The 13,264-nt window shown below is 66.5% G+C and overlaps 3 protein-coding genes across 3 annotated transcripts in view; 2 read left to right on the plus strand and 1 right to left on the minus strand.

Moving 5' to 3' along the window:
- EMIHUDRAFT_471240 (hypothetical protein) overlaps positions 1-4,836 on the plus strand; it is a gene marked incomplete at its 5' end in the record, with an annotated part of 6,091 nt that extends 1,255 nt beyond the window's left edge. Inside the window, 5 exons of the mRNA XM_005758069.1 lie at positions 437-556; positions 589-646; positions 1,245-2,197; positions 2,244-3,527; positions 3,607-4,836. Coding sequence (XP_005758126.1) covers positions 437-556; positions 589-646; positions 1,245-2,197; positions 2,244-3,527; positions 3,607-4,518 — 3,327 coding nt within the window. The 3' untranslated portion in view covers positions 4,519-4,836. The remainder of the gene's footprint in view (positions 1-436; positions 557-588; positions 647-1,244; positions 2,198-2,243; positions 3,528-3,606) is intronic.
- Positions 4,837-5,122: 286 nt separating this feature from the next.
- On the minus strand, positions 5,123-6,055 carry EMIHUDRAFT_250190 (hypothetical protein; the record flags this gene model as incomplete). Its single annotated transcript, XM_005758070.1, has 1 exon — positions 5,123-6,055. The coding sequence occupies one exon, from the start codon at positions 6,053-6,055 to the stop codon at positions 5,123-5,125; it is 933 nt and encodes a 310-aa protein (XP_005758127.1).
- Positions 6,056-11,656: 5,601 nt separating this feature from the next.
- EMIHUDRAFT_460183 (putative condensin) lies at positions 11,657-13,204 on the plus strand (the record flags this gene model as incomplete). Its single annotated transcript, XM_005758071.1, has 5 exons — positions 11,657-11,983; positions 12,092-12,310; positions 12,447-12,573; positions 12,800-12,973; positions 12,999-13,204. Coding segments are annotated over exons 1-5 (1,038 nt in total), but the record flags the coding sequence as incomplete, so codon positions are not given.
- Positions 13,205-13,264: the final 60 nt, after the last annotated feature.

Genomic DNA, 13,264 nt, shown 5'->3' on the forward strand with positions numbered 1-13,264 from the left:
CCATCCTGGGCAACGTGAAGATCGTCCTGCTCCTCTTCCTGTCCGCGCTCTTCCTGGGCGAGCTGCGCACGTGGTCCACCGCGCAGCTGGTCGGCTTCGCGCTCACCTTCGTGGCGAGCGCCTGCTTTTCGCACCTCAAGCTGCAGAAGTGATCTGAGAACTGAGAGAGACCTTGGTTGGATTGGTTCCATCGAACCATCGACTACGGCTGTGTGGTGGTACGTGCTTGCCGCCGGCGCCTCGCAGCGCCTAGGAGCGAAGCTATGCACTCCGAGTGGGTAGCATACCGTGTTGCAGTGACACGTACTACGCTGTATACGGGGGCCCTACTCTGTGAATACGCGGAGCGAAGAAAATTTTATACGGAATATTCGCTTTTGGGAAAGTTTTTGGAATACGTTGGAATACCAACGTATTCCACCCCCCCCCCCCTCAGCACATCTCCGCTGTCGCGCGCCGCGTGCTCGCGCAGCCGGTCTGCGCGTCGGCGGCCGAGCGCAACTGGTCCGTCTACGGGGCAATCAAGACGACGGCGCGCGGGCAAATGGGCCACGCCGTCGCGCCGACAAGCGCGTCTACTGCCACGAGGCGCTCCACCTCAAGGGCAAGCTTCAGACCGCCGGCTACAAGCAGGCAGTCGAGAGAAGTGGGACACCGACTTCGACTCGGACAGCTCGGACGAGGAGGACCTCAAGATGTGAGGCAAGCGCGGCGGCGGCAGGGGCGGTGTGGGGGGGTGGGCGGTGGGGACGCTGCTGTGAGCACGTCGGACGCCACGCGCGGGACCTCCTTACGGTGCGCGCCGCCGCCGCCGCGCACGCACGCGCGCGGCTCGCGCACGCACGCAGCACGCGCGCGTGCGCTTACAGTCTTATAGCTTATACACAGTCGGCACGCGCGTTCCGCGCGTGCCCCGCTGAATACAAATACTACCCATTCTTTCTAGAGCTGTTTTGGAATACGTGGAATACGTATTCACAGAGAAAGAAGGCCCTGCACAAGGTAAACTCCCAGTTCCGCAGTGCACCAAGCGCGCGGCCGCCGGGCGCCTCCGAACCGACAGGGGCGCCGCGGCAGTAGAGAGCACTCCACCGCCATATCGCTTTTATGGCGGACTCAGGGACCCCCTCCCAAGTTGACCTCCTCAAGCTCATCGCTGCGGAGCACCTTTCGACAGGCTCGCCGAGCGAGCAATCCCCGTCCCGCTCTCGCCGCGCGACGCCGACCGCCTCTCCTTGCGGCAGGACACAAATCCGCGCCGATGGGCGTCATGGAGGAGCGCTTCCTGGACAGGCTGCAGCAGAGCAGGACGCGCTGCGCCATTGGTGCGGTGACCTTCGTCGCGACCCTCGTGGGCGGGATCTGCTACTTTCCCTTCACCAGCGCGCTCATTCTCAGTGTGGAGCCGACGCCGACCTCGCCGTCCGGGGTCGCGCACCGCATCTATGCGCAGTACTTTCCGCCGGAGCCGGTGCAGCTCCTTGTCCTCGTCAAGTCTCGTGACGGGTCGCCGCTGATTCCGCACGTCAATTCCACGCTCGAGCCAGAGCAGCCGCGCGCGCTCGAGCGGTGGGTCGCCGCGCCGCCGCCGACGCCACTCACCGCAGAGGCGGCGCAGGTGTCGCACGAGCTCAGCGGGGTGGCGGCGCGCGAGCTGGACGTGCACTGCCGGTACACCTTTCTCTCCTACTTCGACATCGGGCTCAAGAAGTCGCACGAGGGGCGGCACGACCGGCCGATCCACGACGTGCTCGACGGCATCATCTCGCGCGTCGCGCGGCCGATGCTCTTTGACTCGGACGCCTCGCGCACGCTGATGCTGGTGCAGATCGAGGCGTGCCACGGCGAGGACATGACTGCGGAGATCGTCGGCAAGAACGAGGCGTCCGCGCCGGTGGTCAGCGCAATGGAGGCGCTAAAGGACTACGCCGACGCCTACCCCGCCTCGTCTGGGCTCGCCGTCGAGCGCGTCTCCTTCCCGGGGGTGATGGCGACGGTGCAGGAGGGGGTGGAGACGGCGATGCTGCTGTCGACGCTGACCGCGATCCCCGCCTTTGTGCTGCTCGGCGTCTTCTTCAAGAACCTGCGGCTGCTCATCATCACCCTCATCAACATCGCCTTCTGCGTCGCCACCTCCGTCCTCATCATGTACCCCGTCTCGCTCTCGATGAAGGCGGCGGCCGAGCCGGGCCGCGAGGTGGCGCTGAGACGCGCCGCTCACACCGCGTCTCTGGCGCGAACAGGTGTCGGCCGAGGCGCCCGCGATGATGGTGGCGACCGGGCTGGCGATGTCGATCGACTACTCGCTCTTCATCCTCACCCGCTTCGGCGAGGAGAAGCGCGCCGGTGCCTCCGTCAAGCAGGCGCTGCTCGTCACGCTGCAGACGTCGGGGCACACAGTCTTCATCTCGGGCTCGACGCTCTGCCTCTGCTTCCTCGGCATGCTCCTCATCCCCGTCTCGACCATCTCGACGATGGGCCTCGCCGCCGCCTTCACCGTCCTGTTCGCCATCGTCGGCGGCCTCACAATCACGCCCGCCCTCCTCCTCTCCTTCCCCGACTTCTTCACGGCCGACCGCCGCCTCGGCCTCTCCGCCGACGGCATCGCCCTCTTCGCCGCCGCGCCGAAGCGGCTCGCCGCCCCTAGAAGCGGAGCACACACTGTGGGAGGAGAAGCGGAGCACACTCTCCTCTCCTCCCACCCAGCACCCGAGAAGGCATGGCTCTGCCGACTCCCTCTGCCTCCCAGCACTCGTACTCACCTCGCTGCACCTTACCGCAGGCTCGCCGGCGACGGAAGCGAACCAATGCTCGGCCAAGGCCAGGAGCGCGCCTCGGGCCTCCCCTGGTCGCCCGCCGCCGCGCCCACCGCGGCGCCCGCCGCCGACGCGCCGGCGGTGCAGCCGCTCGAGGCGGCGACGGCGGCGACGGCGGCGGGCTCCGCAGGCTCCCACTCGGACGCGGGGTCGGCGGCGGCGAGGCCGTGGTCTCTGTGGGCGTCGGTCGGCCGCCTCTCGCAGCGAGGCTGGCTGGTGGTGGTGCCGCTGCTGGTGGGCGTGGCGGTGCCATTCGTGATCCCGCTGCTCGACTTCGAGTACATCGAGGGCCTGCAGACGCTGCTGCCGCGCGGCGACCCGCTCACCGAGACTTTCCTCGAGGTGCAGGACCACTTTGGCGTCTCCCAGATCTTCCCAAACACCATCGTAGTGCTCCCGCCCAACCCGGGCGACGTGACCAGCCGCGGCTGGCTCAACGCGTCGTGCCACGCGATGAAGTTCATGGCGTCCAACGTGACCGAGGTGATGCGCGCGCACGGGCGCGAGGCGGGCGACGCGTCGCTGCAAAACTTCGCGATGAAGGCGTCCGACTTCTCGGGGCTGATGATCCAGGGCGGGATCTGCACCTCCCTCCTCATCTCGCTGCTCGAGAACCCGCTCGCCAAGAAGTACGGCGACTTCCTCGTCAACGGCTTCTCAAACGAGGACCGCACCGCGACCAAGGCGCGCGGTCACGAGCAGCCTCGCGTGGTCTCGGGCCCTCTCGGGCTCCTCTCGGGCCCCTCTCGGGCTCCTCTCGGGCTGACCTCTCCCCTCTGGCTGTCCGCAGGTGCGCGTCAAGACGACCCTCGACCCTTTTTCGACGGTCGGGCAGAAGTGGATCGCCGCCGTGCGCGACGCGATGGCGGCGAGCGAGGTGTGGGTCTCGGACCCGTCCTTCCCCGGCGACACGACCGTCCTCGGAGAGATGTACCTCACCGGCATGGCGCAGGAGCAGATGGACGGCGCCGCCGACACCTTCGCCTCGCTGCCGCGCGTCATCGGCGCGACGCTGCTCATCGTGATGGCGGTGCTCGGCTCCGCCTTCCGCTCCGCGGTCGTGCCGCTCCGCGCCGTCCTCTGCCTCAGCTGGATGCTCCTCGTCACGTTCGGGCTCGGCGTGCTCGTCTACCAGCACGGCGTGCTGCAGAGCCTCGGCATCCGCCCCTTCCTCACCTCGCCCGACCCGCCCGCGCACCACGCGATGTACTGGATGACGCCGTGCATCGCCTTCTCCATCCTCGTCGGGCTCGGCCTCGACTACGACGTCTTCTTCATGGAGTCGGTGGTCGAGCACTTCGACGCGGGCTACTCGTCGCGCGAGGCGGTCGTCGAGGCGCTGCGCCACACGGGCACGATCATCTGCGTCGCCGGCGTCATCATGTTCCTCGCGTTCGGGTCGCTCCTCATCGGCGCCTCGCCCATGATCAACCAGCTCGCCTTCCACCTCTGCGTCGGCGTGCTCATCGACTGCTTCGTCACGACCAAGGTCATCATCCCCTGCGCGATGGCCATGCTCGACCTCCTGCCCGGCAACGCGAACTTTTGGCCGCGTAAGCCGCCCCCCGCCCTGACCGAGCCGACCGTCGAGCCGCTGCCGCCCCTCCGCCGCCTCGGCTCGCTCCGCAACTCGCTGAGCGACAACGCGCGCCGGTCAGCGATGAGCCCGCACGGCGTGCGCTCGATGCAGAGCCCCGCCTAGCGGCCAGCGCCTAGAGCCCCGCGGCTGACGCGGGCGGCGCGGGCCTGCGCGCGCTGCTCGACGAGGTGGTCGTGTGTACATCCGGCTTGGCGCGCGCCGTGAGCGCCGCGCTCGCGTGCGCCTTTTGTACTGTGTAGGGGGAGTCTCACGATGTCGACTGCACAACGAGAGAGAGCCCGGATCAGCTGTGTATGGCTGTGTATGAGAGAGAGACGATGCGGTCTCGTATCTGTCTGATCCGCTGAGATAGACGTGAGAGAAACAAAAACGTAAACGAAGGGTATAATCGTATAAAACGAAGGCGCGCGCGCGCCGAGAGTCGAGAGAGCCGCGAGTGCGAGTCCCGAGCGAGACACACTCGCTCAGAGAGAGAGAAACTGAGACCGTGAGAGACCGAGAGAGAGAGGGAATAGGCGGGTAGTCCCGGGTATACACTCAAATAAATGAAAATTTCTGAGAGGAGTTGAACATCTCCGACTGAGCGCGCTCTGATCTGAGAGGGCGCCGGAGCCCGCTGCCCGGAGCGGAGCCGGACGCTGGCACCCCCAGGCCGCACACACACAATCACACGAGTGAGAGTAGTCCCGGCGGTCACCTCCTCGCGTCAAGCGCCGCACTGGCGCCGGACTCGCCCGTCATCGCTAGCGTTGCGCAGCGCGGCGAGCAGCAGCAACGGCTCGTTGGACACCACCGCGCTCGCGCCGCGCGCCAGCACCTCAAACAGCTCGGCCGGCGAATCCACCACCCATACGAGGAGCTGTCGCCCGACGTGCAGCCGGCCGAGCGCCGACACGAGCGCCGCGTTGGTGCAGCGGAGCGACGGGCCGAGGAAGGCGAAGGAGCGCACCTCCGCCGCGCTGAGCGCCGCGGCGCAGTCGGGCTCCGAGCCGTGAGCGAGGCGAGGCGCGCCGACGTCGAGGATGGTGCGTCCGAGGCGGAGCCTCGGAGGGGCGTCGCCTCTGCGCGAGAGGGCGCGGTGGACCGCCTTTGCTGCGCTGGCCGTGCCCGCCCACAGCCACACCCGCTCCGTGAGGTTGCGGTAGGCGACCTGCCGCGCGAGGTAGAGCAGGTGTGCCCCGTACCGCGGCTGCTGCCCGCCGCCCTTGAGGTCGAGCGCGAGGGTGAGGCCGGGCAGCCGGGAGGCGAGCGCGAGGAGCGCGTCCGCCGAGAGCAGCGCGCCGCCCGACGCCCGGAGCACCTCCGCCGACGTGAGGCCAAAGACGGACTTGTTGCGGCGCCACTCGCGGCTGGTGGCGAGCGCGGGAGAGCGCGCCCACGCCTGCCGCAGCCTGCGCGGGTGGCCGACGTAGAGGCTGCGGCTGCCCGCGCCGGCCGAGTCGAGAGGGAAGAAGAGGTCGAGGTCGAAACCGCGCACGCCGAGACGGTGCAGCTCGGCGATCCTCGCCTCGGTGACGACCGCCGCGGCGGAGCTCGGGCCGGGGAGGCCGCCGGCGCCGTGCGAGAAGACCCCGACGCGGGCGGCGGAGCACTCCCAGCTGCTGCTGGAAGCGTCCCAGCTAGCTACGCTGGGAGCCATATACACACATGGCGTCCAACTGGCTGGCCCCCGGGGGGGCGTGTCAAGAGTCGGCGGCGGGCGGGCCCGCAGAGCATTTCTCTCGTCTAAACGTCTTGTTCTTTTTCGCCTGCGGAAACGTCCACCTCACGGTCACGGCTCGCCTGTGACAGGCGTGTGAATGCGCTTCGACTTGGCTCACAAGCTAAAGAGGTTCAAGGCCCCCCAGAGGGAGGTCTCCCGCATGGGGAGCCCTACTCTTTAGCTGTCGTCGGGAGAATTCTTCTGTACCAGCAAAAAGTACCAGCAAGCTTCCAAACAAGTGCGTGCAAGCCCCCCTCCAATGGCCGAGACCGAGGCGCCCGCGAGCCGCGTCGCGTCGCTCCCTGCCTCCGCAGGACACAATTTTTGACCGCGCAAGATAAAGGGGGACTAAGGGCTCTGCCCGCAAGGCGCCCGCGTCGCAGACGCGGTACTCAGCTTCGTAACCCGTGAAAACAAAAGCAGGACCGTGGCTCCCAAATACGACAACCTCAAAACAAGTTTGGTAAACACCATAACATGGGCGATCCAGCGCTTCCTTCGATTGGACGGACGGAAATGATCGGGGAAAAGCGCATCGCGACATCTCTGGGGTCACCATATGCCGGACCGGCATACCACGTACCGGATTACGCTCACGCCTGCGACCGAGGCGGCGCTGCTGCGGCTGAAGGAGTGCGGAGAGAACAAGCAGCTGCTGTCCCGTTGCGCGCTGTGGTGCAGCAGCGGCGCCCTTGAGGCGATCATCGTGCTCCGGAAGCAGCGCTATCCGTACCAGGTGGGCCAAGCTGGTGAGTGGGGTGAATGCATCTTGCCGGGGCCGTGGCAGGCGATCGAGTTCGACGACGCTCAGTGGCGAGCAGTTGCCGTGATGCAGGGCGCATGGGTCCGTGACTGGACGCAACGGGGCAGGCGCACTGACCTCACCGCACAGGCCGAGCCGCTTCTCCCACCACTTCCCCCGCTTCAATCGCCGGATCAGCAGCAGCCTCTACCCGACCCAGCTGCGCTGCATCCCACACCGCAGCCGCCCCCGATGCCATGGGTGCCACGAGAAAGTTTTACGTGCGCCGGGCTCACCGACAAACCGCCAAGATTCTGGAGCTCACTGGCCGATGCTATGCCCGCGCTGACGACACAGCCACGGTTCGATGAGAGTGCCGAGGCACAGGCAGAACGGCTACAGCTGCCTCTTCTAGACCCACGCAACGCCGACCACGACAACCACAAGTGGTCAGCGCAGCCGCCGGTCAAACGCGTGTGCTATCAATCAATGCGGCCGTGCGAATGGAAGCAGACGTGGTACACCGATGCATTCCAGTGGGTTGGGTACAAAACTGAGCTGGTGCGCTTCTTACATGCACTGCGTTGCATTGTCGATGGTACCACCGAGTACCTGGACGTGGAGTTTGCGCCTGAGATGTGGCGCTTGAGAGGCGGCGGCGTCAACTGCTACCCGTGCAAAAACGCGCGGGCGCGAGAGGAGTTTGACGAAGACCCGTGTGAGCTATGCGGTGCCGGGATGGAGGAGCCGTGCCAAGAGCACTGTGTCATTCCAAGGGCCGCACGCAACTGGTGGACTGCGTACGAGGCAGAGCTGAGCGGACAATGGCCGGCGTGGTGGAGCTCAGGCGGACTATCGGATTATTGGATTCCCCGCCGCGGCTGGTGCGTTGCACAGCGTACTCTACTGCGTGTGAAGCTGCTGCTGGCTCGCATGGTGCTCAACCGTGGCGACTCGCTGGCCATGCGATGCCTCATCCTCGCTGGCACGCCCCCTACTCCCAAGTTTGCGGACCAGCACAAACCGCCACTCCACCAACGACTGCTGCACTTCCGCGGTGTGATCCACTTCAGCAATTACGATGGTGCAGCAAAGGAGCTGGAGAGCATGCAGACGTCGACGTTGTATCCTGAACGTCGCAATATGGACATCAGCGAGATTGCAGCCAAGTACGGGATAGCCTATGGCCCGCAGCCATTGCACTACATCATTGAGTCGAGCACGTTCAGCCGCAACTTGCTTGGTCACGCGCTCTTGCCATGCGACTTTAGCTGCGATCCGATTGTGGGTGGCGAATTTACTGATCACCTCTGCCGACGCCAGGATGGCATGTTTGATCCGGGCGAAGTGGGTGACCACTCGCTGGCGCGTGGCGGGCACGGCTCTCTCTGGCGACACAAGTGGGGTGAGCCGCCGCCTGCGTGGCCCGAGACAGACACTAACCTACCTGCACCGTATCGTCCCACAGCAGAGAGGGTTGCGCGCGATGCTGCCCACGCTCTCGAGCCAAATCTGCCCAAACCCGGAATTTGGGTCGAGGCAGATGCCGATGCTATTGAGGATGCGCTTGTCCTGCGCCGAGCCACCGCGCAACGACCGCGCTTCTGCCACTGCTACTTCCGCGCGAGTTGCGATGGCTCGTGTGAGGAGGACCCTGAGACGCCTAAGGACCAGGAGGATCGCAGGCTTGCAGAACTGAAAGCGTCGCACGACTGGCTCGCTGGGCTGGACGGTCCGGTACGTCTTCATGTCCGCTACTGTCACAGCACCAACCGCGTAGTTGGCTACGAAGGGTTTCAACACCGGAAGTTTAACTGGGACCTCGAGCCTGCGCAGACATTCCTAGGCAAGTGGGAATATGGCGACTACTTTGTGATGGACCATCATGCTGCAGAAGACATTTATCATCTCAGAGAGAACCTCGACTTTTTTCAGACGCCTTTGGATGCTGCACTGCGGGTAGTCGAGATGCGGGGCGACTACCAGCTTCCGACCGGATGGCGGTGGGACAGTGAGTGCGGTCCTGTGCCTCCACCATCGCCGCTGCCAACGCCACCGCCGCTGCCGCCACCGCCGCGTGTTGTCGCCGGCTACACACAGCTACCAGATGTGCACGCTAGCAACCCGACTGGCTCCTTTTCCATCTTCAGGCGCCCAGACGAGGGCACATGGCTTTTTGGGGTTAGAGATCATGTGCCCATAGCTGCCCTACTGCCCCGAGTCAACCGCTTTGAAGAGCTCCTGTCTTGGGCTGAGGAGCGCGCCGCTGCCAACGGCATCACTCTGCCCTACCAGCAGCCCGGGTTCAAGCCTGAATCAGTGATGCCGCCGGTTCGCACCCCGGCCGCCGCCGCTAGCTCGGCCGCCGCCGCTAGCTCCAGCTCAGATGATCCTCTAGATCTCCCCCCTCTAACCGCTGATGGGCCGGTGTCGATGCAGCTTCCTGAGCCTGAAGGCGAGGAGGAGCTTAGCTTTATGGACTCGGTGTTCTGTGACGCACCCCCCGCCTCGTGAGGATGGTGACTGACTTCTAGCTGTGTGTATCGCGCGCCTTGCGGGGCTGTCGCGGTGTGTGCGTTAGAGCCAGTTTTTGCCACTTCGGTTAGCTCTTGTGGGTCCGATATCGAGACCCAAATATGCCCGAGCCGACCTTTGTCGACCCGCCCGCTGCGCGCGTGCTGCGCCCTCTGCTGAGCAGCAGCCTCCCTCCACCACCACCGCCGCCGCGGAGGAGGAGAGTGGGGAGGAGAGTGGGGAGGAGGGTGAGGAGAGTGAGGAGGAGGATAGCGATAGCGAGATCGCGCGGGAGGCGGCGGCACACCACGCCTCCAACGCGCGCTGCGGCCTCGGCGCCTGCTAGCTAGAGTGCGAGTGGGGGCTTTGGCGGTGTCCGTTTTTATTTTATTCAGGTGGATTGCGCGCTGCTTCTCTTTCTGGGATATCTTGACCTATTTCTTTTTCATCCGTCCGCCTCCACTACTGACAGACGGCAGTTCGCGCCAATCTAATCCTATAGTTCGCGGCGACATCTATAGCTAATAAACTTCCGTCCCCTCGGCCCTTCGCGCGATGTGGGTCCGCGGGCCTGCCTGGGTGGAATCGCGCTCGCCCTGGTCGGGACCAGCCGTCTCCGCCGTACTCGCTCCTCGCGGCGCCGTGATCGGGCGTGGGGTGCGCCAGCATGTGCCCCTTCCTCCCGCACGCTGTGGCTTGCTTGCGTAAGCGCATTCGGTAGCGCCGAGGCATGGCAGTCGAAGCGAGGACCGGCGACAGCCCGAGGCGCGCCGCAGCGAGGGCCTGCGACAGCCCGAGGCGTGCCGAACCCGCTCTCGTGTGGAGTGCCGCCCTGATCCGTCCCCAGGGTCAGCCCAGGGCCGATTGTGCCGCTCTCGAGCAACCCATCACGAGGAACCTCCCGCACCTTTGCCCCTCTCGCCGCAGGCTCGCGGCCCTAAATGGGCCATCCGGCGAGTATTCTGGTCACTCCCGCGTGCGGCTCGAGCGACGGGCGACCGATCGCACTCTCTCCCGCGCCCGACGCGCGCAGGTGTGCATCTTGCTTCTTGGTGGCTCGCGACCTCGCACACAGGACACAACCTACGAGCGGGCTGCAACGGCTGCGCGCCGGCGGCGCTTCTTCTTGCGCAGACCGTGCTGCAGCGCAGGCCGGGCAATGCCCGCGTTGCGGATCGCCTGAGCGAGTGCCTCCTGACGCCGTTTCCCCGCGTCCGCAGCAACAGCGCGGCGCATGCGAGGCTCGGGAGGAGGTGCATTTGCGGCAGCCGTGTCGAGGTACTCCACGGGTCGCCCCTCCCGGTCGAACTTGGGCACGCGCTCCCAGCGGCCTGGCTGGACCTCGCCGAGGCCGTTCTTGAAGCAGGTCTCTTCGGTGATGCGCTCGTCGATGCACAGATTGTGCAGCCGCATGCACGCGCCGATGAGCGGAGCGCGCCTATCAAACCGCACAGACAGGGGGCGCCAGAGGACACCCCAGCGGCGCACGAGGATGCCAAAGGCACACTCGATGGGCATGCGTGTGCTGGACTGCACATAGTCGTACGCGTCGCCTCCCCCCGGGATAACCATGTGTGGCGCCCGTGTAAACGCCGAGTCGCCATTAATGAAAAAATCGGGGTGCAGCCGGCCGGAGGCGAGCAGCTTGCCCAGCTCCGAGGCAGCGTGCGCCATTGAGTCATGCGTAGTTGACGCCTGGCTGATGTCGTACGACAGGAAGCGCCGGTGGTAGTCGCACGTGGCGATGCAGAGCAGGCCAAACTCGTCCTTTCGCGCCACAAAGTACGCGCCGGGGTTGGGCACAGCGCAGCCGGGGTTGACCATCTTGAAGATGACGCCATCGATAGCTGCTACCTGCCCGCGCCACACACGATCCGTGCGGTGCGAAGCGAACTCGGCCTCCAACACCTGCCGCCAATCAAGCAGCAAGACTCACAATGTACTTGATGCAGAGCTTTCCGACGTCATTGTGTTTGCCGCTCCGCGCTCGACGCCCGCCGCCGCGCGCGCCCGCGCGCCACCCCTTTTGCGCAGCAACACCTTAAATTTCATGGCCCTGGCCCTCCAAATTCGGGTCGGAGCGTAGCGGAGTGGGCCCCGAGTTTGAAAACGGCGACGGACGCTTGCGTCCTAGCCGCCAACAACGCCTCCCCGGCGCAGAGGGGCCCCCGGAGGGACGCTCAACCGCTCCACGCCACGCCGCTTGCGGCGGTCCTATTCCACGCTCGCCGGGACCGTTCCTTATTCTTTTTCCGGTACCGCCCTTCGACTGCGGTGTTCTACCGGCTTTTCGCTTCATGAACCGCGCCGAGGCGCTCCTCTTGGAGCTCGAGTCGTCGGCGTCCAAGCTCGTCGAGCTCGCCCCGACAGCGGGCGAGAGCCTGCAGGGCTTCTCCGCCCACGAGGTCGAGCGCCTCTCCGAGGCGCTCGCTGTGCATGTGCATGCGGCGCTCGCCGCGGCGGCTCCGGCCTTCGACGCGGCCCCCGAGGGGAGCAGCGCGGTCAGCGGCGAGAGCGTCGAGGGCGCGCTCGGGATCCTCGCCGCCGCGGCGGCCATCGCTCGCGCCATCGCCGTCGAGCCATCCTTTGGCATCCCGGAGAAGCTGCAGGAGCGCGCAGCCCCCTCCCCCTCGCCTCTGCGGGGAGAGGAGCCGCGATGTCGCGCCGGGCGTGCTCGGCGAGAGCGCCTCACCGCTCCGTCCGCCCCCCGGCCGCAGGCGGTGGCAGAGGCGCTGCACGACATCATCTTTGACCTGCACGACCCGCGCGCGTCAACGCTGCAGGGCGCCATCGTCGAGCTCTGCGAGTCGTGGTGGCTGGCGGAGCGGCCGGGGCGGGACGAGCTGGTGCCTCAGACGATCTCGTACCTCCTCGTCTCCGCCCTGCACGAGGCCGCCACCGCCGCCGACGTCAAGCGCCTCTGGGCTCTTCGCTCGGTCCGCCGTCGCGCCTCCCTCGCCTCTCCCGCCCACGCCTCCACCCCCGCCTCCGCCCCTCTCCCGCACCCGCTCCCGCCTCTCGCGGCCGCGGCGGGTCGCGACGTCCCGGCCGCCTCCCGCTCCCCCCCCGCAGGCGCTCGGCGTGCTCGACTACGCGGACCCGTCGGTCGCGGCGCTCAAGCGGCTGCTGCTGCACTGCATGATCAAGCCGCTCGTGCTGCGGTGCGCCGAGGGACGCAAGCTGCTCGTCTACCTCTTCGGTGAGCAGCTCGCCGCCCGGCGAAGCTCGGATGTGCCTCGGATGTCTCGGCTCTCTCTCTCTCTCTCTCTCTCTCGGCTCTCTCTCTCCCCTCCATCTCCCCTGCGCGTCTCGCCCGTCGTCGGGGCACCTCTGCGCTCCGCTCTTCCTCCGAGAGAGCCCTGCGCCGGCCGAGAGGCTGGCGGGCGAGAGGCTGGCGGGCGTCGCACCTTCCGCCGCGCGCGCAGGCCTGCACCCGCCCTTCATCGCGGAGCTGCACCGCGCCATCAAGGCGCAGATCCCGGTCTGCCGCAAGTCGCTGCGCGATCTCTACGGCGAGATTTACTTTCGGGCGTGGCGCGCTGCGTCGGGCGCCTCTTCTTCCTCCACGAGCGGCGGGGCTCGGGGCGGGAGCAGCGTCTGTTGACGGTTGGGTGGTGTGAGCAGGCGCCTACCTCGAGCGGCTGGAGGAGGGCTGCCTGCAGGACCTGATGTTCCACGCGGTGCACGCGGCGAGCGCCAACATGGCGACCGCGCTGCGGCAGGTGCTGGCGTACACGCACGCGCAAAAGCGGCAGCGCGGCGTCGACTCGATGCTGCTGCGGCTGTACGAGCCCATCCTGTGGCGCGCGCTCAAGGTTGCGAACCCGCACGTGCGGCGCAACGCGGCGACGCTCCTCATCGAGGCCTTCCCGCTCCAAGACCCGACGCTC

Source organism: Emiliania huxleyi (genome assembly GCF_000372725.1).
Source record: "Emiliania huxleyi CCMP1516 unplaced genomic scaffold EMIHUscaffold_886, whole genome shotgun sequence".
NCBI lineage: Eukaryota > Haptophyta > Isochrysidales > Noelaerhabdaceae > Emiliania > Emiliania huxleyi.